The sequence below is a fragment of the Zootoca vivipara genome, chromosome 2 (assembly GCF_963506605.1).
Source record: "Zootoca vivipara chromosome 2, rZooViv1.1, whole genome shotgun sequence".
Classification (NCBI taxonomy): Eukaryota; Metazoa; Chordata; class Lepidosauria; order Squamata; family Lacertidae; genus Zootoca; species Zootoca vivipara.
In genome coordinates, this window is record NC_083277.1 from 71,331,096 (window position 1) to 71,356,675 (window position 25,580).

A 25,580-nucleotide genomic window follows, 5' to 3' on the forward strand; every position below is an offset into this window, starting at 1 on the left:
TATATTCCAAATTCCTAGTGGTCCACCTATCCAGATAATAAGAGTCCACCTATCCAGATAATAAGAGTTTCTGTAATTAGAGTGCTGCTGTGGCAGACTGTGGCAACAGTGCTGGGGCAAGGCAAAGGGCAGGCAGTGGGTGAAAAGTTTCAATTTAAAATTTAATGATGTTGATGTTATTTGTACCCTGCCCATCTGACTTGGATGCAACAGCCACTCTGGGTGACTTCCCACACATATAAAAACAGAATAAAACATCGAAAGTTTAAAAAACTTCTTTATACAGGGCTGTCTTTAGATGTCTTCTAAAGGTTGTATAGTTACTTATCTCCATGACATCTGATGGAAGGGTGTTCCACTGGGCGGGTGCCACTACCGAGATGGCCCTCTGCTTGGTTCCCCGTAACCTCACTTCTTGCAGTGAGGGAACCACCAGAAGGCCTTCAGAGCTGGACCTCAGTGTCTGGGCTGAACAATGGGAGTGAAGATGCTCCATCAGGTATACAGTGCCAAGGTCATTTAGAGCTTTAAAGGTCAGTACTGACACTCTGAATTGTGTTCGGAAACATACTGGGAGTCAATGAAGGTCAATTTCATTTCAAAAGGCTTGGCAGGGGTGTGTGTGTATGAGTGAGAAAGAGATTACTCCTTTAACACAACAAGATGGTTGACGGGTGTTTCTTTACTCCTGAAAGCATTTATGAGAAGACCACACTCATTCACGGCAGCACAGAGCCCTTTACAGGCTTCTAACTAAGCAGACAGCTTTTCCACACAATGCTGAGTGGTCTGCAGAAATCTGCATGCAGCTGTGAGTGAACTTGAGGCTTTTATACATGTTTTCAGGTTGAAAAAAGGACTTCCTTCAGCACCTTGTTATGCTCAAAAGTTCCCCACCTCTTTTATGGGGAACAAAGATCTAGGCAGGAGGTTTGGGAGTTGGTTATAGAGGTATTAATAGTACAATGTTATAGTGGTATTAATTTATTTCAATGTATTTTTAATTTTATTTTTAAAATCTCCTAGAGCAGCTTACAGATCACTAAAAAAGACAGTCCCTGCCCTCAGGCATCCTGTTTTAAAATACACAGCACAAAAGGATTGGGAGAGAGGAGGAAATAAGCAAAAGACATGTTCCCAGTTGCAAGTTCCTAGTTGACCAGCTGGGGTTTAGGAAAGTTCAAGGAAAGGAGGTTACTGGTCAAAAGTTACTGGTCTCTCAGTTGCACTGATGGAGTGGCTCTGCATCTGTTCCTCTGCTGCATTCTGACAGAATGAATGATAATATGGTAGTACCTAGCATTTTGAACAGTGTAAGTGTTCTGCATGCATTGTTGTATTGTAATCGTTACACCAGCTCTGCATGTATCTTTCTATTTTTAGTGCATGCTATAAAAATATAATTAAAGGAAATCCGGGGATTTAGAGTTGTATTGTAAAGTTGTTTGTTGTTGCATAGAGATCTATTCTGAGAAATATCTTATCATGTTGCAGAACTGGAGAATCAAGAATCTCGAACCTCGGAGATCCATACCTTAGTACACAGGCTCCCTGAGAAAAATAGGCAGATGCTCCATTTGCTCATGAATCACTTGGCAAAGTAAGTGCATTGGCTTTAAGAAATGGTTGGCTGCTTCTCTACAGCCTTCAAAGTGGAAAAATGGAATAACCATCCAGCCTTTGCCAACCTCCAAATATTTTTGACTATGGTCATGCTGTCTGGGGCTGATGAAAATTGTAGTCCAAAACATCTGGAGGGTGGCAGGTTGGTGAAGGCTGTTCCAATAGTATGGATAGCTCTTCTGCCCCCCTGCATCTTGTTTAAAGCCATGCTTTGGAACAGGATTCTGTGCATCAAAAGCAGAGGTGGCCAACCAACAGCCCTACCAGAGCTTTTAGTCATGCCTTGGGTGCATGTGCTCCATAACTATGAGTGTGTGTCACTGATTTTATTAAAGCATGACCCTCCATGAAGGATATACTTCTGTCTCCTGGCCCACTCATTGGAGAATAAACTGCCTCCCTCAATACCAAAATTGGACACCCCTAATCTAAAGAATCCCCAGCTGATACCTGCCCAGCCTTTTCACAATCTCTGCACTGCATATTTGTGGTACTGGGCGGTTGGTTTGTGACTAGGGCATATGAGGTCAAGGATCTGTTCCCTGTTTTGGAACACGTTGCTCTTGCAAGAAATGTAAGTTTGAGATTGGGGAACAAGATTGAAACAGGGAGTGAAAATGCACGAGGAACTGTACATTTGTTCAGTGTGGAAAATCCAAGATATAGCTGCTCTGCCCCAGTTGTAATGCAGTCGCAAAGCCCACTTTGTTTACGTGACATTTTATGTGATACATATATTTGACAAACTTCTGGCAGATCATAAGAAAAAGAAGAAGTGGCTGGTCCTGATGAGGAGTTCTCTTTCTTGTTCTTTCAGGGGGTCAAACGAGAACAAACACCAGACTTGAATGTGGGAGCCCTTCCTTCCTCTGTCAGTTCTCCGGTGCAGACCACCCCTAAAAGCTGCTATTGGCCACTGGGGGAGGGGGGCGTTCCCACACTGTTCAATTTTGTTGTCCCCTCTGCAGTTTACCCAGATTGTGACGCACTTGGGGGGGGGAGAAACTATCTATTGGAAAATTTCTTTCCCCCCCCTCTGTTTCTGTGTACATGTGTGCATGTGATTTAAAACCTGTGTCACAGTCCTGACTCTCCTGTGGCTGGTTTTAGCCCCCCACCCATATCCCAGAGATGCATTTATGCTCCCCCAACATCATAACTAATTTGCTTATCATATGCACATTTAGGCGAAATTATAATTTAGTACAATAATCTAAGCATATTCCAAAACCTATTTTTTAAAATGAGAAACTCAAACCAAAATGTTAGGAAACACGTGGACGGTTTCATGGTGCTGCTTTCAGTTAACCCTTGCATAACATTTCATTGCAATTTGAGCTTATGCATTTGTTAATAAACTGGACTTTTGTAGTCATAATAGATGCCATAGGAGTCTGAAAGGGAATTTAATTTGTTGCATTTACTCAGCAAATTCTACTGTTAATAAAAGCTCTCACTGCACAGTGCTGTTCCACTTTCTACCTTTTAATCCACCTTCATTTTCGTCATCTGTTTTTACAGTCATGAAAATTCGTCTCTGCCATGGCGATGGTAGACATGTGGGTTATAGTGGCAAAACAGAGCTGCATGACTCATTCAAATTACTTCCCCCTGCTTCAACTGCCAAAACACTCCTTAGCATTTGAAGGGGAAAACATCTGGAATGACTAAGCAGCTTTATGTGTCAGTTACAAGAGTTAGTAGGCTGTGACTTGCCATCCTCCTCTCTGTATCAGAGGAATATGTGTACAGGAATAACATAGAGGGCTTTGGAAAATGCTGGAATGAGTTAGGCTATAAATACCTTTCTGGAACAGCACACAGATAGCAATATAAAACAGGGAAAACAAACAAACTTTGAAATGTGCTTTAAGAAGACAGAGTCCAGATGCTGTTTTGACTATGTGTTCATGCAATGAAGAGCATGGCTTTTAAAACCAGAAAGCTGGTTTGGATCTTAGTAATAAAAAAAATTTTTTTTGAAAGCTTTCCCTAAAAGTATATGGAATTCCAGATAGTTCTAGCAGCCAAACCTTTTTCTGGAATGTTGTGATGATGAGTTCATTTGAAAAAAGAAAATTCAAAAGCGAGAGAAGATTTTTGTTACACTTGGAAAAGGAGGAGTGTGAGAGGGTGGCTGCTTCAAGATGTGTTCTCTTTTACCATACGCGTCATTGATAAGCAGTTTAAGGAGAAACATGAAATCTTATTAAGAAAAGAATGTGTTTGACTTTACAGATAGGGCTGTCTAGGCCTAACACATGATCAAATGTAATTTTGCACTGTGAGGTTCAGTTGTTCATGTAAATATTGCCATTTGTGGGGAAGTGAAAGAGTCTCTCTCCTCCTATTTTGAGTGTTTTCCCACACCTGTTTGTGCATGTTCTTTCCTTGCTTCAACTTCAGCTTCATTGTCATTTTCTTGGGGGGGAAAACTTGTTCACTTTGCGATCCAGTTAATCAGAGATCACTGGGTGAAAGGGATTGGCCACATGGTCACAATGTCATCTTTTTTAGATACTTAACATTATTGCTGAGAGCAAGTGCCTACTTTGAATGTGTGGGTGGGGGGCTGGGGAGGAAGAAGACAGCTGCTTGTAACTCAGGTAACCAGGCAGACACTTCCTATCTTGTTTCTGGCAGTATTTTTTTGCTTGCTAGTACTGTGCAGCAAATGTTTGCTCCAAACTAGTTTTGGGTATGTGCACTTAATGCATGACTTAGTTGGGGCAGAATTTGAATGGATGACAAGCCTGGTGAGTTGAAAGTAGCGAAATGTGAATAGATGGCATCTCCTTGGCTAGATTGGTGACAAGGAAGCATCAATTTAGTTGTCTCACCAAAAAGGGATGCATATCATTTCCCTCTAATATCCATTTCCCTGTGAGAAGTTTTTCTCTTTCACAAATAGGTCTTTAGTATCAATGGAACAGCGTGGGGCATCATGGGGAGTGGAAATGTTCACTAAGTGCTCCCCTGCCCCTGCATTTTGGCAAAGCTTAAAACAGGGGTCAGCAAACTTTTTCAGCAGGGGGCCGGTCCACTGTCCCTCAGATCTTGTGGGGGGCCAGACTATATTTTTTGGGGGGAAATGAACAAATTTCTATGCCCCACAAATAACCCAGATATGCATTTTAAATAAAAGGACACATTCTACTCATGTAAAAACACCAGGCAGGCCCCAGAAATAACCCAGAGATACATTTTAAATAAAAGGACACATTCTACTCATATAAAAACATGCTGATTCCTGGACCGTCCGCGGGCCAGATTTAGAAGGCGATTGGGCCGCATCCGGCCCCCGGGCCTTAGTTTGGGTACCCCTGGCCTAAAAGCATCCCAAAATTGCTTTGTTCAGATCCCTGCATAGCTATAGATTTGCTGAGTTCCCTTGGATCACATGCTGCCGTAGTTCTCTGCAAGTCAAGTGGGAAGAGTGGTATCTATCCCATTTGTTTGTTGCAAAGAGAGAGAGAGCAGAAGGGTTTTGTACTGTTGCACATAAAAAAGTAATGGTATTTGTTATTTATACCCCACCACCAGTGTTTGTGATGCTTACACAATTTTATATGTGGTGTACACAGGTTCCTGCTACCAAGGAGATCATACTGTGGAACATGCAATAGCAAAGCAATAGAAGGAGGGGTGAGGGCAGTGCAGTAAAATGTGTGAAATATTGTCAAAGGTTCTTGATGCTTGTTGGGGATTGAGCTTTGCAAATCCAATGGATCAGTGAGTTTTCAGAAGGGATGTGAAGGAAGGGGAAGAGGTGGAACCACAGGTGTATATAGATAATATGACAAAGAATGCTTTAATGTGTTTGTGTTGACAGAATAATTCCTTCAGGTGCCGCTGCATGGCAACTTAGCCAAGCAACACCTTTAATTTGAAAAGCTAGATAGCATATTGCAGTGTTTCTCAACCTTTTTTGGGCCACGGCACACTTGTTCTGTGAAAAAAATCACGAGGCACACCACCATTAAAAAAGTTTAAAAAATTAACTCTGTGCCGCCCTATATTATAATTATGACTGTAAGAAACACTTGCCAAATATTGCTTTCCGGCGGGTCAGCGCTGCCGAGTTCTTAAAAGATCCGGGTTTCTGATCCACCCCACCCGACCCTGCCGTCCCGTATCTTACCCTGTGCGTGTTCTCGGACTTGTGAGAGGACGATTTGGTCTTCATGCCTCCGTGAATTAGCAACAAACTACCTTTTGAATGATGGAGATTGAATATTTTAAAAGTAGCTATTTGAAGTCCGCTCGATTTTCCAAAAAAGAGACACACTATTAGCTGGGGGCTGCCATCTTGGCTAAAGGATTCTGGGATGATCCTGTCACGTGAGGCATGGGGAAAATGGAAATAATGAAAGCTGATTGGTCTGTGGAGACTAGAAGGGGCGAAGAAATAGGACACCCAGGGAGGTGGAGTTTGCAGCTGCAAAATCGCCCTTCTCGTCGCCGCACGTCGCGGCACACCAGCCAGCGTCTCGCGGCACACTAGTGTGCCGCGGAACAGCGGTTGAGAAACGCTGGCATATTGGCTGTCCTCATTGCATGGAGTGTTTCCATGCCATTATTTACCTTCATTCTAAGTTTTCCTGGAATTAGTTTATCGGTCAGGCTATTAAAGCAGAATACTAGAAGATTTTAAAATATTATTATAAAGACATTTCCTCATAATAGACTTCACAGATTCAAACAAATTCAGATTCATCCATTCTGATGTGTGTGTAAGATAGAATTTGTATGCACATCTGAGTAGTGAAAACAGGAAAGATAAAATGTAGTATTATGATAGTTCCCTCCAATGGACTGTACAGATCTGGCCAAGTTGATGCCCTAGCTGTCATAAATATCTAGGAAGTTTTTGTAAAGCTTGCTTATCCATCTGTTTTAAAGGGCAACTTTGAAATTATTCAGTGTTCAAAACAGGGTGACTGGTTTTGTTGTTGTTTGGTGTGACCGAGATCAACAAACATAATCCTAGATCTGGGGAAATTTTGAAAAAAAGTACAGTACTGGTAATTTAGGATGAACAAAATGTCTCTCTTCACTATCCCTCAATAAATTCCAGATATAGACTTTGCAAGGTGAATGGCCAATGTGAGTTCTTTTGTCAATAGGAGAGAAGGATAATATAGTATGAGGTATGTATTTAACATTTGTTGTGATTGGACAGGAAGGGGTGATGTTTGATGTAGCTCTCCAAGGAGACCAGATATGAAGCTGGCATAGATATTAACCCACACAATTTTGAACAATTATCACATTAAAGGCCTCTGTCAGCCTTCACCTAGTTGAAGTACCTGTTGTTTCTGTTTCAATCCCTCTATAGCTTGCATCAAGAGATTGAGTTTAATCAGAGTCAAAGCATTTTATTGAATATGACACATTTTAAAAATCAGAAAAATATTTATTCCTGCTCATTTATTACCATTTTGTGGGGGCCGTGTATTACATTTCTATGCCACCTTTCTTCCAAGGAGCTGGAAGGGATATGCAAGATTTTCCTCCTTTCCATTTTTATCCTCACAACAACCCTGTGAGATAGGTTAAGCGGAGAGACTGTGACTGGTCCAAGGTCAGCCAGGGAGCTAGATGGCTGAGTGAGGATTTGAACCCTAGTCTCCCAGGTCCAGTCCAACACTCTTAACCACTGCATTAAAATGGCTCTGGTTTATGCTGTGGAGGAGGATGGGAGCAGTTGGAACATCTGACATTATGGAAGACTACCAAGAGCCACTAGAGATAGCCCAAACATTGCCAAGAAAGGCCTCAAAGAATGACGTCTTGACTTTATGAATGTTGCCCAACAACATCTAGGTCATGTCTAGTGACCCTGGGCTTGCCATTTTATGAAACCATTCTAAGCCAATATTATTTCAAGATATATTCTGGAGAATAAGGTTTGTATAGGGGAGTTTCCAAAATGGAAATTCTTGATTGTTTTTTAAACTGGTTGCACCTTGAACCTGTTCTTCATAGACAAAGTTGGCCTCTCCTTCATATTTTATGGCTGTTACATGACTTGCAGTGTGGACAAATTGCTTCACTATAAAGTGAGTGTAGGAATTTCACATCTCGAAGGCCAGAAATATTTGTTTTCTCCGAAATTGAATAGAAGCACTTCTGCTTTGCAAAGTAGGTCACTGTAGTGTTGGACTGATGCCAGGAGTTGAGTGTTGGATACTTGAAGTAGGAGCTCTGGAATGTTTCATGACCAGCATGTTGGGGGGGGGTAGTATTGACTAGTATGAATAAAATTTTCTTCCTCTGTTAAAAGTTTTTAAAAACCCATTGTCTTTTGGCATGAAATGGACTTGTATAATAGAGCTTGATTATCTTTTAAAGAAGAATTTGATATACTGTGAAACAACAAAATAATACCTAGAGAAAAGCATACTTAAACAAAAATTGAGTATACTGTACACAATTTATTCTGAATATCTTTATTTATGTCTCTGTTTACACAAGCATTTATTTTGTATCAGAATGTTACAAGATTCTATCTATCTATCATCTATCTGTCATCTCTCTATCATCTATCTATCTAAAATCATCATCTATCTATCTATCTATCTATCTATCTATCTATCTATCTATCTATCTATCTAAAATCATCTACTATCTATCTATCTATCTATCTATCTATCTATCTTTCCAAAGTTAAAACCATGCTGAAGGTGGCTTACAACATATAAAAATCACACAACAAACATAACAAAAGTTGTCATAAACAATAAACAAAATATCAAAAAGTACACAACCAAATTGAACAATTTTGACACAACTCATAAGATACATAATAAAGATTCCAAAAATAACAACAACAACTAGGCCTGGGTGATATATTGATATGAGGAGCATACCACGATGTCGGCTTCACTCAGTGGTGTATCGCTGGTGAAACCGCCAGCGCTCCTGAGTCCCCCTGCTACCAGCATCTGCTGGAGGGAGTCAAGAGTTCCTTTCTCCAGTGGGTGCTGCTAGCAGAGGGACTCAGGAGTGGCGGCGGTTTCACCAGCGATACACCAGCAATACATCACTGAGTGAAACTGCAACCCCACTGTGCCCTAATATGATGGCGAGGCGCCGATACAGCTTGTTCCTCCCTCTGCATCTTTAAACTGCTCGACTGAGGAGTGTGCAGCTGCCCTTGCCTCAGTTGAACAGTTAAAGGAGCCCCCAGCCCGGTGCTGGCTCTGCAAGCCAGCGGTGGGGTAGGGGCTCTATGTAACTGCTCAGTTGAGGGGAGTGCGGTTGCCATTCCCTGCAACAAACAGTTAAAGGATCCCCGATGCTGTCTCAGTTGGGGGGGATGATCCTTCCCTCCAGCTGAGCGGCACAAACAAGCTGCATTGTCCCAACCCACGAGCCTGGGCGAAACCGCCTCAGCTCTCGAGATGAGAGTTGGGGCAGTTTCACCCGGTGTCTCTCGGGCAGAGTCAAATCATCTTGTTTTTTCCAATATCGCCGTATATCGCCAAACCACGATGTTTGGCTGGCGATACACCATGATGTTGAAATATTGCTATCACCCAGCCCTAGTAACAACCCCTGCCAAACAAAAGCCCTAAACAATACCCAGCCCCTAGCAAAGTAAGAAGTGACTGAGTCAACATATTGCTGTCCATGAAACAAAACTTGTCCAAGTAAAGCTGTAAATGGATTAATAGTATTAGTCCATATATGTCTATTCAAGTATAGGATTGCACTGAGTTCAATGGTGCTTAGTCTCAGGTAAGTGAGATTGCAGTCTAAATTTCATGACTAGCCATGACATGGTATCTGGATAATTGCTTGTGAATTATTGCAGAGAAAGGAGATAATCAGCAATTCTGTAACATAAGTGAGGTTCAAGGGGAAAAGGTTTTGCCATATTAAATATACAGTGCTATATAGTGGGAAATCATTATTTAAATCCATATTTTCAAGTTAATGTTCTTGTGCAAATAACCCTATATTATCAAAGTTATAGATTGTGAAGATGTTCATTTTTTGGCATTAAGCTGATCTCTGCATCTCACCTGATTCACTTGTTGAATTTGTCAATATGATTTCATAGGCACTTCGGTTTTCTGACTGTACTCTCTTGAGTACAACAGTTTTCACTACATATTGAATATAAATGTAAGACAGGATGAGGCAGAGAAGTAATAAATATACAATAATGTAACCGTCTTCTAAGAGGCATATGAGGGCAGCAGCAGAATATTCAGCATAATTGTTTGTAATGAGGGAACAAAATAGTTATCTTTAGTTTCTAGCTTGGCCTTAGTTATTCTGAAATGGTGACCGCACTTTAAAAAATGTCTTCAGTTGTTTCTAAATAGTTTGTACAGCTGCTGTTCACCAGTGGTTCTTGGATGTGCTTTTGGGTTGCCATTACTTCATCCTGCTTCTTATCACCTTACATGCAGAGCGCTTGTTTTATAGCAGTCTCACCCGAACTATTGGTTTATTTTTCTTGCAAGGCCAAAAAATAATAATGTTGAACATCTGAACTAGGGGTAGGGTGAGCTCTCTCTCTCTCTCTCTCTCTCTCTCCCCCCCCCCCCGCATCCTCTACACACACGTGGATTCATGGCCAGCAGCATTCATTCTCATACAGTGTGGCACAGCTCCTGTTTTGGTGCAATAATACCTTCTCAACCACCTGGTTAATCCAATAGATTCCCCACCCCCCACCCAGAAGCAAGGGCTTTGCTAGAAGAGCTTTATGGGATTCAGAGCTTTGCATAATGATTCACTGGTACGTGTTGGTTAGTGAAATGCATTGCCTTATATAGAACGTTCTCTTCAGAATTTTCTGCAGCTCTTCTGCCAGAGTTCTGTGTAACTCAAACACTTGCACACACTTAGCATCGAGAGAGGTTGGCCCAGTCAGAAAAAAAATATCATCTTACAGGTTTTTAAATCTCTTATTTTCTGGGATTAATGTGGCCATCAGGCTTTATTAAGAGTTGTATGCTGTGTTTCACATGCCTTACTCAGAGAAGCTCTAGTGAAAATCTTTCTCCCCCCTGCCTTATCCTTTTGAGAAGTTGTTAAGTGTTAAATCCTACTGGTGTTTTTAGGAGGGGTCAGAGTGGGTTTAAACACACACACAATTTCAAGAAAAGTTACCCTCATTCCCACAAATGATTTCCCACTTGCTTATAATATATATAAATGTATATTTAAGTTCACTTTTTAAAATTACTAGCTGCTCCAGAAACCCTTTCTAGGGTTGAAGAGTTTGATTTTTTGTGTGTGTGTTTACAAAGTAACTGATCATATTCATCAATTTTTATTTACTTATTTTTGCTCCTTTCCCCCTCAAATTTAGATTGCAATCTCCTCTAGGAAAAGGGCTGTTCAATCTTTTGTCTATGATATTCGCTATATAAATGGAATGGTGCTTTTATAAATAAAGACATTTGTAGCAAACAATCTCTTAATTAATCTCTTGCACAGGTTGTTTCCTTCTTGTTCTAAATGGTTCCTACTGGTTCTGTAAAACAATAGCTAGTTATTTACAGCCAAGATTGAAGGTTACAAAACCCTCAATGGCACTGTGTCATAGCATTTACTTCTGTTTTCGGTTGTTGTCTTTGCCTTGGTTTGGATAGCAAGCCTGCTCCCTCCCTCCCTTCCTACTTCCTCTCACCTCCACCCTTCCACTGGCACACAAAAATAAAAATAAACCACATGACTCTAATTTTAAAAAAGTCATTGTGACCTGAGAGAAGCAGTCTTGCTTCCTATCCAGTGTTTCCTTTGGATTCACAGCCCCCAAAAAAGTAAAGATAGTGTTTCTGCAGCTCCACACAAGGCACCTGCTTAATGGACAGTCAGCACAAATGTATTATTGGCAGGGCATCCTTTTGATTTTGGAAAGCAGAGCAAGCAACTGGACTGATAATGGGGTGCGATTTTGCTACGACTTATTGGGAGTAACCGAGACCACTCCAAAGTTAGAAGCAATTACCTCAGCTCTGTCCGCCAGGTTCTGCAGTGTTACTGCTTGCCCCATGTCTCCACCATTCTTCCCACTAGGCTCGTGGTTCTGGATGAGGCCCTACTGCGTTCACTCTTATGGTGGCTGTTTATGTTGCTATTTGACTAATTTGTGTTTCCAGGAAACTGTTTGAATCCAATATTGTCTGGGAATTTCCACTGAACTCCAAAGTCTTTAAAAGGCTTCACATTAATTCTCTGGGCTTTGCTACATAAACATTGCCTTCCCCACCTTCCTAAAAGCAAATTGGGTGCTTTGACCTTGCGTGGAAAAAATGTGTACCTCTGGCCAGAAAACAACTTTTTCAAAGAGTAGTATTCACAACTGAGTGAGAATATTCCCCCACAATGTGAGCTGCAAGAGCAGCTTTACCCCACACTCATATTTTGAGTTGCCTGTAATAAAGATATATTAATCTTGAGGCCTAAGTTTAGTGACTGTACAACAGGAAGAGGGCTTCAGACAAGCCCCAGAGGGGACGTGTGAGAGGAGCCTGATGGGCTAGTATTCTCCTATCATGCCAATTCACCTAACAGCCACACCCTCTCCTGCCACTGTGCATTTTGTGTTTGTGAGAATATGTTCTGATTCCAGTGTCTAGAGAATCTCCACACAAGGGAATTCCCTTGCCCCATCATGATCCCACCTCACACTTGGAATTCCCTTCTTCTGTGTATTAGTGCAGAGCCATGACTATCCCATGTGCACACCCTGCAATTTATATAATTTATTCCTTGAAAGGTTTTGCTAAATGGTAGGTGGTTGGGATGTCCAAAAGTTATTGCTAAATAATGGTTGGAATAATTTCATAGAGCAATCTGTGGCTGCTGCACAGGGGAATTAAAGGTGGCAATGAAAGAGGAGAATACTAGGAATTAGGTCAATTCCCTACAATTAGGGAATTAGGTCAATTCCCGGATAGTCATCCTTGCATGGTGATTAAGAAATAATCCCAGGAGTGCTAAATTCTGTGGAAGACCACCCAGACTACACACTGACTGAAGATATCAGAAAGCTCATAAGTTCCCCCATCGCCAGTCTTGGAGATCTTGAGTGTTGGTGTAAGGAAGCCTCTTCAGGGCTGTTTCAAGGGATTCTGCTGTGGGTTTCTTGGTGCTTCAGTCCAAGTGCCATCAGATGAACACCTGGAGAGTCTGAAGGAGAGGCTGATCCACTCCCCAGCCCTTGAGAGGTCAGGCACTTCTAAATATTCAAGCTTGAGCCGTATGCCCACAACAAAGTATGCACCTGAGTTCAAAGTTGCTGAGTATCTCCAGAGTAAGGGATTGCTTATGAGGTAAGGAGGCCTTAGTGTATTTGAGGGTATAGGTTTTAAGGTCTACTCACAGACTATAGCTGTTGAAGCAGGACAGTATCTGAAGAGTAGTGGCACCACTTTGTTGGATTAAGAATGCTGAGTTCCAGAGGTAGAAAAACAAACAAAAACAACCCGGATCTGATAAATGAGAAGTTTTGGATTATTTTAAAGGGCATATCCTTAGCATGAAGCTGAGTAAACACGGCCCATATTAAACCACAGAAAAGAATTGATGGTAGCAATAAAGGTGTTTTAAAAAATAATTAGTACAATAATAAAATAATAAAATAATGCATGGTATGAACTAAAGGGAAAGGCCGCAATGACAGTTAATATAATTTGAGTAATAATATTTGTGGAAGTGAAGGCTTTTACCTCAGATTTAATCATCCCTTGGTTTCTGATATTGGAGGTATGACACTTTTTTGAATGTTTTTCTCAGTTGCCCTGAGTTTCTGTGGTGTTTGTTTTGCTTCAAAGTTAAACTAGGGCAATGCTTGAAAGAGCATACTGTCAATTACCCAAAATCCTTGTGCAACCAATCTGCTTGCCTAGTTTTGATTGTGCCTAACTGAAACCGTAACTGCCGTTTGAAGAGCGGACGCTTCAGAGCCCCTAAATTTATTGTCATGTTTCCATTTGTGAACTGTCCAAAGCTACCATTATTTTCTTAAGCTTCTTCATTTTTGTTCTAAGACTTTGGAGGGCTGGGGCCTTGCTTTAGGCTGTCTGGAGGTTGCCACACATGCCACACATGTTTCTAATTTGTCATTGGCATTACCTGCCACCCCCTCCCACCCTAATCCCCTCCATGTTGCATCTATTAAATTACTTGAATCTTTGTCAAATAACACCCAAGAAACATCTTCTCAAACTCATAGGCAGTGTTCTTGTAGAAAGAACTGGTGCAGCCACCTTGGCGCAGCCATTGACCATTTACAAAGGTGTCGGACACAGATGGTTGGAATTAAAATAGGTCACTTCGTTATTGTTTACCACTATTATAAGTTAAACAATATGGAACCATTTTAGGCCTGTTATGGAGGAGAGCCCAAATCAGGGTGGGGAACAGGACCAGGCCCACTCTTATCCCCAAAGAGCCATTTTGACAGGTAGGTGAGTCTGCCCGGTTTGCCCACCTGTCTATCACCTGTCATCTCCATGGCCTCAGCAGCCATGAAGCCATAATTCTTGATGGCAGGCTACTTTTTCCCTGGAGAGGACTGCTCTTGAAGATGATTCAGAAAATGCAGCTTCCAGTTTACTTGCTGGGATTCCATTTAGAACCAACATAGCCCCCGGTTTAAAACAGTTGCTGTTGTTACTGCTTTGTTTCTGGGCTGAATGCAAAATGCCCACATTACCATTTATATCCTAAAGTAACTTAGGCCTAAATATATGAAACACCACCTACTTCCCTACAGACCCTCTTGGGTGTTTAGATTTGCAGAGGGAACCCGCTTCATAGTTCTACCGCCTTCACAAGTTTGGTGTGTATGTGTGTGTACCTCTTTAACTTAGCTTCCAACCCCTGAAATACATATTTTTGAACCCATCCTATTCTTTTGATTGTAATCTATTTTTACTGTTTTTAATACTTTATATGTAAATTGCTGTGGACTGAGACCTCATGGTGAAGGGTAGGTAAGAGGTCAAATGAAATATGTAGTAGTAATTATAATTAACAATTTACATGATTGACTGTTGAGAAGATTCTTATAGATTGCTGCTTTTCTTTTCTTTTAATCGTGCCCTGTTGGCCTGGTAATTCTTATACATCTTGCAATATGACTTAAATAGAGTGTGATGAGTACTCTGTTTTGACTTTGCATAATGTTTTTCCATTAAAGCTGGTAATCATATTTTTACTGGAATCTTTGATGCCTCAAATGAGCTGTGTTTTGTAAAGCTTGCTAGGTCTTGTTTAATTGATTCCCCCCTTCAAGCAGTAGCTTGTTTGGGCAACTAAATTTATCCCGTGTGAAAAGCTCTGATGTACCACACAATTTTTACCTTATGTTTGGCAGGGGTTGTCAATGTACTGCCCATGGGTGCACATGATGCTGTAAAGGCCTTCCCTGGTGCGCACAGGGTTCCCCTCCCTCAAAATTAGGTTTGAAAGAAGCATTCTATTGTAGCCTATAGGGTGAGTTGTGGAGTGTGATTGGCTGCTAATGTGTATGTGTGTTACTCAGAACCGTTTATCTGGTTTTCAGATGTGTTTATGGGCCCCCAAAACTTGGTAACCTTTCTTTATGGGGGTAATTTGGATTATATGAGCTAATCTGTTTTGTATTCTTGAATATGGGTAACACTGTTTTCAGTGTGTTGAGGGTTGGTGCAGAGGCTTCAGCCAACTCAGTTGGCTAAGTTTTTATGTCTGTTTATAGATGTTTTTTATATACCACCTTCTCATGAAACATCAGGGAAGGGTACAGCAACATTAAAAACCCATTAAAAGCTATATAAAACAATCAATAAAATGACTGGAAAACCTTGAACAACTGCATAGGCCCATTGACAGAAAAAAATCTTCAAGGTATGCCTGAGGGTCAAAAGTGAGGAGGCCTGCTGAATCTCTGCTGGAAGAGTTTTCTGCAACACATTCTTTTTATCATGGACAAAGTAAAAGGATCCTTGCAGGACAGTTCACAGAAAAAGAGTTGTGTGTGTTCCTTCAAGTGAGATGATACATCTTGTGCTGTGGGCTCATTCCTTTGTGTATTAATCCTATAAATTAGCAAGAAACAACAGTTAACCAACAGTATAAGGTTTGTTTCTTTTCTGCTTTCCCCCCTTTCGGTCTGATGGTCTGAAGCTGCTTCAGCCAGTTACTTAATTTTATTCAAAGCATTACCAGATTGTGTTTAAATGAATGGGGGACAGGGGACGGACAGCTAGTTTACACCAATTTCTTTAATTCTTATGCACCCCACCCCCCAAAACTGAGAAGCAAACTACAGCACTGGAAATACATTGTGAACCAGTTTCCATTCAGTGAACTCTCCTTGGTTTGTCCAGCATTATGCAACAGGCAAATGCTAATGAAAATTCAAAAGGCTATTGTTTGTACATCAAGCCTTTCTGCCAAGGAAGAGGAAATGTTGGGGGAAGGGATGGGGAGGTACGTTATGAAATCTTTTTTAAAACGGCAACTGCTTTATTGAATTTTTCCTCTTTTTTAAAGCTATAATACATGATGAGAAGTTAACAAAAGATTGCACATGAAAATAAAAATTAAAAATAAGGAACATACATATGTAATTGGCATCCATTCATTCTTGGTGGTTTCTGTCATATACTGTAAGGACTTCCATTTCTTGTCACTTCCTTTCAGTGATTTGCATTAAGACTTTGTAAGTCAGTCAAGTAGATGCATGAGTTGATCATGGATTCCAGTCATATTCTCTCTGTGCTATATGTGAGATAAAACAAACAAAACAAAACAAAAATCATGAAAAATGCTAGGTTTTGCTTCATTCTCCTTTGTCAGGTCACTTTCTCCAACAAGGCCACTGTCCACACCTGTCAATGCTATTCCTCCATTAAATTGCTGTTGGGTGCTTTTTATTATAATTATTAAATTTATATACCACCCTTCATATTTTAAGAAATCTAACAAAGTTCATAGGAAGGACCTCCTCATGTTGAAATGAACTGTAGCATACTGTGGTGCTCTCCAAATGTTGCAGTGTGTCATGCCTTTGTAGATAGTGAGCCCCAGGGTCATGGGTTGTCTTGGAGCTGATTTTTGTAAGCTGCTCTGAGAGCCTTTTTTGCATAAATGGTAGAATATAAATGCTGTAAATTAATAATAGTAAATAACTCACATCATCCTTGACCATTGGTCACGTTGATTAGAGCTGTAGTTGAACTGCCCTTGCTTTTAAGTATTGGTTTGTGCAACCTAGCACTTGTGCAACCTAGCACTTGTGTAATCCCATTACAATGGGCCAGCTGTTTTTAAGCATAACATGCTGATTTGGACTGGCCCTTGTCCCCTTTTTGTCTGTCCTAACTCCTCCTCTCCTTCAATGTACTTGACATTTTATTTACACGTCTAAGCACCAAGTGCACGTATATTCTACTGTGGCACAAGCCTGTCTATAATGAGTGACAGTGGCTCTCCCAAGGTTTCAAGACAGAGCTCTCTCCCAGCCCTACCTAAAGATGATAGGGATTGAAGCCACTATCTTCTGCATACAAAATATGCAGAAGATGTGGGCTTCAATCCCTGTCATCTCCAGGTAGGTCTGGAAGAGACTCCTGTCTTGAAGCCTTGGGGAGCCAATGCAACCAACTATAGACAATCATGAGTTAGATGGACCAATGGTTTGACTTGATAAAAGGCTGCTTCCTGTGTTTCTGTATTCATATCACCACCTGTAGTTTCTCAACTCCAGGACTAAACTGAATACCAGATGGTTAGTTGAACATATTTTACGTTTGCAAGAATATAATGTTTTTCTAGTTGAAGTACACAAAATCGTTTTTTGTTTTCCACCGTGTATAGAAATTTGGTGTGTGTGTTTAAAAGCAAGTGTACTTATTTCAGCAATTACTAGGCCACTACTAAAAAAAATCTATCATTCCTGGAAGCTATTGGAAATGAGATTGTCTTTAAGAGTTTTGTGCACAGCTTGTTCTTGCAGTGATTTATGAAGGAAAACCGATATAACTGTGTTATAGTCTCAGAAAGTTAATAAATGTAGTTAAGTCTGTATGAAAAAAAAGATAAGCCTTAACAAAAGTAAAAGTAGAAGCACAGTGAAAGCCTGGTTCCTGTTTTTGAAAAGTAACAGCATCCGAAGAAAATATGACATCTAAACCAGTTATCTCTGCAAACATTTACTGGAGCACTTTATTCAGGTACATGGACACAGTTTCCATTGAAATGAGTAGGATATAAGCAAAGGCAATAAGAGTGAAAATGCAGCCTATATTTATGAGCTGAACTCTGTCATTTAAGCCAGCACTACGCATGACAAGTGGCATGGGGATGCCAGTGAAAAGACCATTCTCTTAACTGATAGAGGTGCATGCTGTGCATTGTGATGTCATCATGGTGTGTGTGTTTGTGTGTTTGCTCCACATCATTGGATAGAACTTCACAATATGATGACATATCTTACGTCTGATAGGGTTGAAGAGGAAAACTGCAAGCACCTGCCTGACAAGCTTCTCTGATAACCTGAAAACTATCATATGAATCTGATCATATGACATTAATGAGATAAAATGCATACTAATTGCACTGTACCCTTTGCACCCAAGGCTTGAAATGTGTGGCTGCATACAGAATGTTAAGGGCGGTTCTCTTTTTGCATGTTATATATATTGGCTGTGAATCTTGGGGGACCTGCTCCCTGACCTGCAGTCCTTTTCCACCTGGCCCAGGAGGGCGGGGCCCTGACTTATTCCAGTTACAAAAGCTGAGGCATCTGAACAGACTTTTGGGTTGAGTTATTGCAAAGCGGCTTTTGTTGCTGTTATTATTGCCCCAGTTGTATAGTTTTAAATTGTTTTTAACTTGTGTGTTTTTAAATTCAGGGGTTTCTGTTGATTTTGAATGGAAAGACATGGGATATGCCTGGTATAATTCAGAGTTAGGGTAAGGAAACAAGTTGGGAGACAGCTCAAACGTGAATAAAGGAAAACCCTGGTCATATGCAATCAATCATTGGTGAGGGTTCAGTATCGAGCCCGGCAGTTCAGTATCAAGTGGCAGTGAAGGCAGCAAAGAAGGAAGTGGCAGAACCGATGATAACTCACTGTGCCTTGTTTGCATAGCATTTTGAGGATAAAATTGCTCGCATCCAGTACAGCAGCTGAATCTCAAGGGGTGTCTAGAGCATTGTCTAGTCCTGTTGTGTTGGATGAGCTTCATTTAGTTAGGTTTGAGGATGTATTATGTGTTTTTATTTTTTATTTTTATGTTGTGAACCACCCTGTGCTCTTTGGATGAAGGGCAGTAAACAAATTTAATAAATAAAGTAAATAAAAATGGTAGATACATAAACAGAATACAGGCTGATATCCCTCTTCAACTGAAAATATGTATCCATGTAAAATTTATCACATGCCCTCTTTTAGGAAACATTTTTCGGGCAACCATTTCTGTCTAAAGGAGTTGATTCAATGTTTGCATGTGCGCCCTGCGAATCAGGTGCACCTATTCTAGCAGTTGCCTACATGCGCTGCAAAGGAAGAACTTTGATCTCATAATCACCAGCTCCCTTGAAAGCTGCTCACCTGACAGTTGGGTAAATTGCTCTGTCAACATCACATGCCTGTATATAAATACAAAGTATAAAGTGAAAAATAGCGTTCAGACGATAACGTTTACAGTAAACAACTGTATTTTTATTAGCGCTTGTGAGAAAGGGTCTTGTTGGATTATGCAAACTGTTTTTGTCGGCCAAAAAGGAATGGCCCATCCAGTTTAGCTATCCTGTCTCCACTAAGGGCCAGATACTAACGGATAGATACTAGAACAGGCATCCCCAAACTCCGGCCCTCCAGAAGTTTTGGACTATAATTCCCATCTTCCCCGACCTCTGGTCCTGTTAGCTAGGGATCATGGGAGTTGTAGGCCAAAACATCTGGAGGGCCGCAGTTTGGGGATGCCTGTACTAGAACATACAAAGAGGATGATAAAACCATATTCCATATATGTTCACTTCTGACACACACACACACACACACACACACACACAATAAAAAAAAGAGGCTAGGATGCCCAGAATGTAAGAAATAAGTCCAGGTTGATTTGTATTCCCTAAGAATACTGAGGGTTCTTTTTGGTACCTGAAAATACTACTGTAAAAGAATCATATAATTATATGTAGACAATGTTGTTATGTTGGAATGTACAGCAGCCTATTAGGCTCTGTGATTTATAATTATATATAGTCTTTCCATGTCATAGTTTGCAAGCCTCTGAAAATTAATTGCACTTAATGTTAGTTCTGTTAAATTTGGATCACTGTCACACCTGCATTATTTTTTTAAACTGAGATATGCACACCTACATTTTTTGAAAACAAGATTCCCCCCCCCAACTCATGGTTGCCTAACTCGCGGAAGATAATTCCATGATAATTAATTTCAAGATAATTAATCCAGGACATTGAGGAATGGTGCATTTGATGTTGCAATGTTGATAGTTATCTTGGCCTTTTTACAGAATGTCATGCAGAAGATATGACAGAATATATTGTCCAGTTTTTGTCATTGCCCTTATTAAAAGCAGGTTGGGTATAACTGGGAACCTATAGGAACAGCATCCCCCATAGTTAATGGAGTGTGCTGAATCATTGTATTTGTTTTCTGAAAATCTTTTTAGTTGCAAAACCTCTATTTTCTTGTCTTCTACCTAGATTTTGACTCCTCCTTTACCTGTGTTGTAGGCCAGTCTACAGTCAGATAAGCTGTTGTACTTTCCAACTTAGCTGGCTTAGGGTGTTGAAGTTAGTGGGACTAAGCAAGCATAAATGATTTTTGTTTGCAGCCTCCTAAGAGAATACAGTCCAAGTGTTGCTTTTCTTCCTGTGGCACATATGTGCATGCAGTATGTAGTTTAAGAAAGGAAGTTAAGGAAGAGGATTGTCACATGACAAAATCTTTTTCACTTTGCCATGACTTTCCAGTACTGTATAGGGCAGAAAGGAAGGGTCTGCTGCTGTGGCAGCTGTTATTGTATTTCATTCTGTGTCTACCTTAATATTGTTTGTAATGATGTGGCTGAATAATGAATAACCATTATGGTGATTTATATTTAAATATATTACAACATATTAATAACTTTTAAAATAAGTACCTTATTAAGGTTTCTGAAATGAATTTAAATGTAAGGTGGGTTTTATGTCTAAAGCTGCATCTTCTATTGATATTTCTATATACATATTTCTTAAATGTGGCCATTTATAGCATAACTAGTTTTCAAAGTTTGGATGCGATATGCATTAGCCGCTCTTAATTGCCTCTTTGGCTTTCTGGGAACTTTCTCCCTTGGAATAGTGGAACACCTTACGCCAAATACTGTATTGCAAAAGTGGCGAGAATCTATGCTAGTATTTGTTTTGTACTATTACTTGTACATGTCATGTTCTCATCTGTTTTCCTATAAAGTGTATTCTGAAAGACATCTGCTCCTCTTATACAAGTGTCCTTTTCCTGGGCCAAGGATGTAACAATGACTCAAAGCAATTACCGTATATATGCCCAGATTGTTTGCAATTGATATGAAGAGAGTGACCCTTTACAGAAATAGAGAACAAGAGCTGCTGCTTGTTTCATGCGATTTCCTCCCGCTCCTCTGGCAGCGATGACTAAATCCTTCATAGTACAACGGATAACCATTTACTAGATTAGGGGAAGTTGGAAAAGGGTTTCCCATGTTGTTAGACTAATAGTAGATGAATTGTGAAATATAGGTTTTTCCAGGTATCTCTGGAAGGTGTCATGATTTGAAACCTACACTTGTCATAAAAATAAAAATAAATTGCAAGATTCTGAATGGAGTCACCTAAGGTGTTTTGTGCTCTCAAAATGCTTTACAAAATGGTAAGAACCACTTCAGATACTGTCTGTATCAGGCTTTTCCTTTCAGTGGCACTGCTACTGAGCAGTTATGGCACAGATTCTCTCCCACATTGAAAGTTTCCACATTAGCAAATGGATCTGCTAATATAACGTGGAGAATCTGTGCTACATGTTTCCACACTTCGTAATATTTCTTACGGTTTCTTGGTTGGGACTGCAACATGCAGCTTGGCCCTCAGTCACACAACAAGGAAGCTGACCTGCAAGTACGGTAGTCTTGTAGAACCTTTAGACCAGAGATGGCGAACTTGTGACACCAGAGCTGGCCCACCCATGAGGCAGACTGAAGCAGCCACCTTGGGTGGAGGAATTGCATGCAGCGGTGTCCCCACGGGCTGCCCTGCCACCACTGGGGTTGTGCACTGGCAACTTTTCCAGCAAGGTCTCATGGAACTCCCATGAGATCTCTCAAGATCTTCCCAGAAGCCATCACCCAGTAATCAAGGCTTTGGGGGCGTGTGGCACCTGCCTGTTTCAGGTTGCGAAATGGGGCAGGCCACCCCTATGTGACACTCCCAGGAGTTGTTAGGAATTGTAGTCTATCATACCTGACTGTTGGCCCTGTTCACTGGGGCTGATGAGAGTAGGAGTCCACAACATCTGAGAGGTTCAAACGTTTCCCACCCCTGCATGAGACAATCTGTTCCATATTACAGAAACCTCAAGCCTTCCTCCACAGTTACTTTATAAATAGGCACTAAACCACACAATATCCTTTGTAGTTCAGTGTCATACACTGTGAAACATATTTATCTCAGCCTCTTCTGTGCCCTTTTAAAATTTGCATTTCATGGCATTTATGAAAATGGAAAATGTTTACCTTTTAGAGCAGGGCGGTCCAACCTCTAAGACCAAGTGGACTGCAAGAGTACTTTGAAACAGAACCTGTGGGCCACACACTGAATTAAATTTCCATCTTGTAAATTAAAGTGTTCGCAACATAGCTAATATTATTTAATGTATACAATATATTTAATTAAATATATATATAATTAAATACTCAATTAATGAGTAAAGTATAAATTTATTCAAAAGAGAAATCACAAAATAATTGAGAAAAAGAAACACCAGAGATTTATAAGGATTTATACAGTAATTCGAAATGTCACTAACCTTTTTCATTGCCAACACTCATTCATGATGAAAAGAAGGCCTCTGATCAGCGTATTTGAAGCAATCACCTCACTCCTCCTGCACATTTGTAAAACATTTGCTGACCAACACTTTTTAGCCCACTTGTCCATTCTTGCTGACTAGCCTTCCCTCTCACACCTGGGTTTTTCTTTTTAACCTCTCAGCACCTCCTGCCTCAGCATCTCCCATTTTTACAGGCTTGTGCATCTATCAAACACTTTTCTCTACCTCAGCCTCCCTCTTCACACCTTTGCCAAACTCCATTTCCCCTCAGTCCCCTCCTGTTTTTTTAGTCCATTCCTCCCCTTGGCTTTTTACCTCAGCACCCACACTTCACTTGTTTTTGCCTCCATGTCTCTTGGCTCACTCAATTTGTTATTATTGTTATTGTTAATCTCAGCCTTTGCCCTTATTTATATACACTTCATATTCATATTTCATGCTCTCTTTCTCCTCCACTTTTTACCTCACCCACCTTCTCTCTCCCCTCACTTCCCCCCCCCCTTTGCATGGCAGGCTGCTGCGCTAGTGGTGTAAGGCAGTTCCCCCCCCCCACCCCTCAGAGGCAAAGAAGGAGAGGTGAGCTTACTGTTACTCAGGCTGTGTGGAGGCAGATAAGGACATTGTTGCTGAGGGCCTTGAGGGCTGCATGCGACCCACGGGCTGCATGATGGACTACCCTGTTTTAGAGTGATGTTTCTGGTACACCACCAGCCAGCATTCACAACGTCTGAGATTTTGCATGTAGTTATCCTGTTCTCCTTGGTTATTTTAAATATTTTGGTACATACAGAATGCTTGTTAAGCAACACTACTCAATGATGTGTGCTGGCCAAACTAATATATGTTTTTGTAGAACAGATAAGGAGCTTTCAGTTACCTTTCATTATACGACTGAGAAATTTGTGAGGCTCGACAAGCTGTTTCCAATGTGGTTTTTGTTCCTTTTCAGTCAACAAAAGCAGGTGCCAGTATACTTTATATTTAAATTATACAGCTAAAGGAGAGAATCAAAACACTTTGGCTGAATAATAAAAAATTGCAGACATTTTTGTCCAGCATTTGTAAACAGAATGTACAAAGAATGTAGGTCTTCAGACTGCGATCAAGCTTTATGCAGGAGCAAAATGACATCTAATATCAGTATATGAAGGTAAAACAACACAAAATTCCACCCTTTACTAAATGGAATAGACATCTTGGCCTGGTTGACAACAAACACTAAACTCACCACTCATCGGAAAAAATGTAGTCTCTTTGATGCTCTGAGTCCTGCTTTTACCCAGAGCTGAAGCATAGTTTGAATCTGAGCTCATGTTTTGTCTCACTCCAGACAAACCACAAGCTATAGGCAAGGTTTGTCATTTGCTTACCACTTGGGTTTTGCTTGAGGAAGCTGATGTTGATGATAATTACAAGCCCAAATTCAAATGTTAACAGCCAGCTGAACCATGGTAGCATGACAGTAGGGAGACCGGGGGAGGAGTGAAATGGGTACATTTTTTTTCTTTTGAATACCGGCACCTTTGCACAGTTCAGCTTTACCTGTTGAACTGGACCATTGTTGACATTGCATGAATTTGGCTTTTACTCAGTGCTATCTTTCTAGAAAACTCACCACAAATACCTCCCTTATTCTCTTATAATGGCAATGGCACCCACCTGAGAGATGCCGGAACTGAGTTCTGGTTTGGGGAAAAAGCTTTTGCTGATATATGAGGTTGATAAAGTGTTGGAGGTGCTAGACAACTGGAATATTTTACAATGGGTTGCCTAGTGATGTGAGGTGAGAATATTCTCCAGAGAATATTCTCTGCTAGAAAATTCTCAGGAGAATATTCTCCACAAACTGTAAATTCTGTGTCTACACAGCTGCTTTAAATGTACACACCTCATTAATCGAGAATATTCTTGAGAATATTCTCGAGAATTTAACATCACTAGGGTTGCCAACCTTTTTAGTCAGTCTCAAAATGGTTGCTGTAGGAGCCATGGCATAACACAAAATCAGAAAATCGTTGTGATACCACCACAAAAAAGATGCCTCCTGGTTGCTAGGGAAAAAGGAAAGGCAAACTGTGGAGATCCCAAGGACTACTAGAAAATAAGACAGAAGCAGGAAAAGTGCACCAAAGGGGAAGGGGAAATGGCAGCTCTTCCTATTTCCTGCTGTCCAAGCACCTCTTTTAGCAATAGCTGCATAACTTTATAGGAGGGCTGGAGACTGGCTTTTTTAAAAAAAATGAAAGCTCAAAGTCTGGGGCCCCTTCCAGTACATACAAAACGTGACAGTGATTTTTCTGGTAGATCAAAAGCTGCTAATGTAATTCGGGGCACAGTGTAGTTCATCATAATCTTTTGGCAGTCTCTGTCAAGATAGCTCTTTGGAACTTCGTTACTCAGACATAAGGAGTTAAGAGATCAGAACTTGGTCTTAGAAGCCAAAGTCCATGTGTAACTTGACAGGGTGCTCCCAGTCTAGATGACATATTGTGGGACCATGGGAAAGAAAGACTGGGGGCAAGGCATATTTTTAAAAATATCGCTTGATCCCATCCCATGTGACTGCAGTGTAGCACTTCCAAGTTGCAGATAGGGGCATTGCATAACTCACCACACTGCAACATTAAACTACTGTTGTGCTTGTAGAAACCTAACATGTATCCCCTCCTGATATTCTATATTGCTGTGTGCAGAGAAATGTGTTTTGCAGAGGAGTGTGGGGGTGCGGGGGGGGGGGGGGGGAGATTAAAAATCTAGAGGTATTTTGCAGAAAAGTCCAGCTTTGAGAAGCTTCATCAGTACCTTCATAATAAACATCAGTTTATGCTACCCAAATCTGCTATAGGTGTCTGGAAGCTATTGTCTAATAAACTGCACATTCAAACATGGAAAGTG

General features: G+C 40.7%; 1 protein-coding gene across 3 annotated transcripts in view; it reads left to right on the forward strand.

The window, feature by feature from the left end:
• The window catches only part of ARHGAP26 (Rho GTPase activating protein 26), a 210,016-nt gene that overhangs the window by 133,703 nt on the left and 50,733 nt on the right, over positions 1–25,580 (forward strand). For all 3 annotated transcript variants that reach the window (XM_060271691.1, XM_035105360.2, XM_060271692.1), the window contains exon 17: positions 1,495–1,600. In XM_060271691.1, the coding sequence (XP_060127674.1) occupies positions 1,495–1,600 (106 nt within the window). The remainder of the gene's footprint in view (positions 1–1,494; positions 1,601–25,580) is intronic.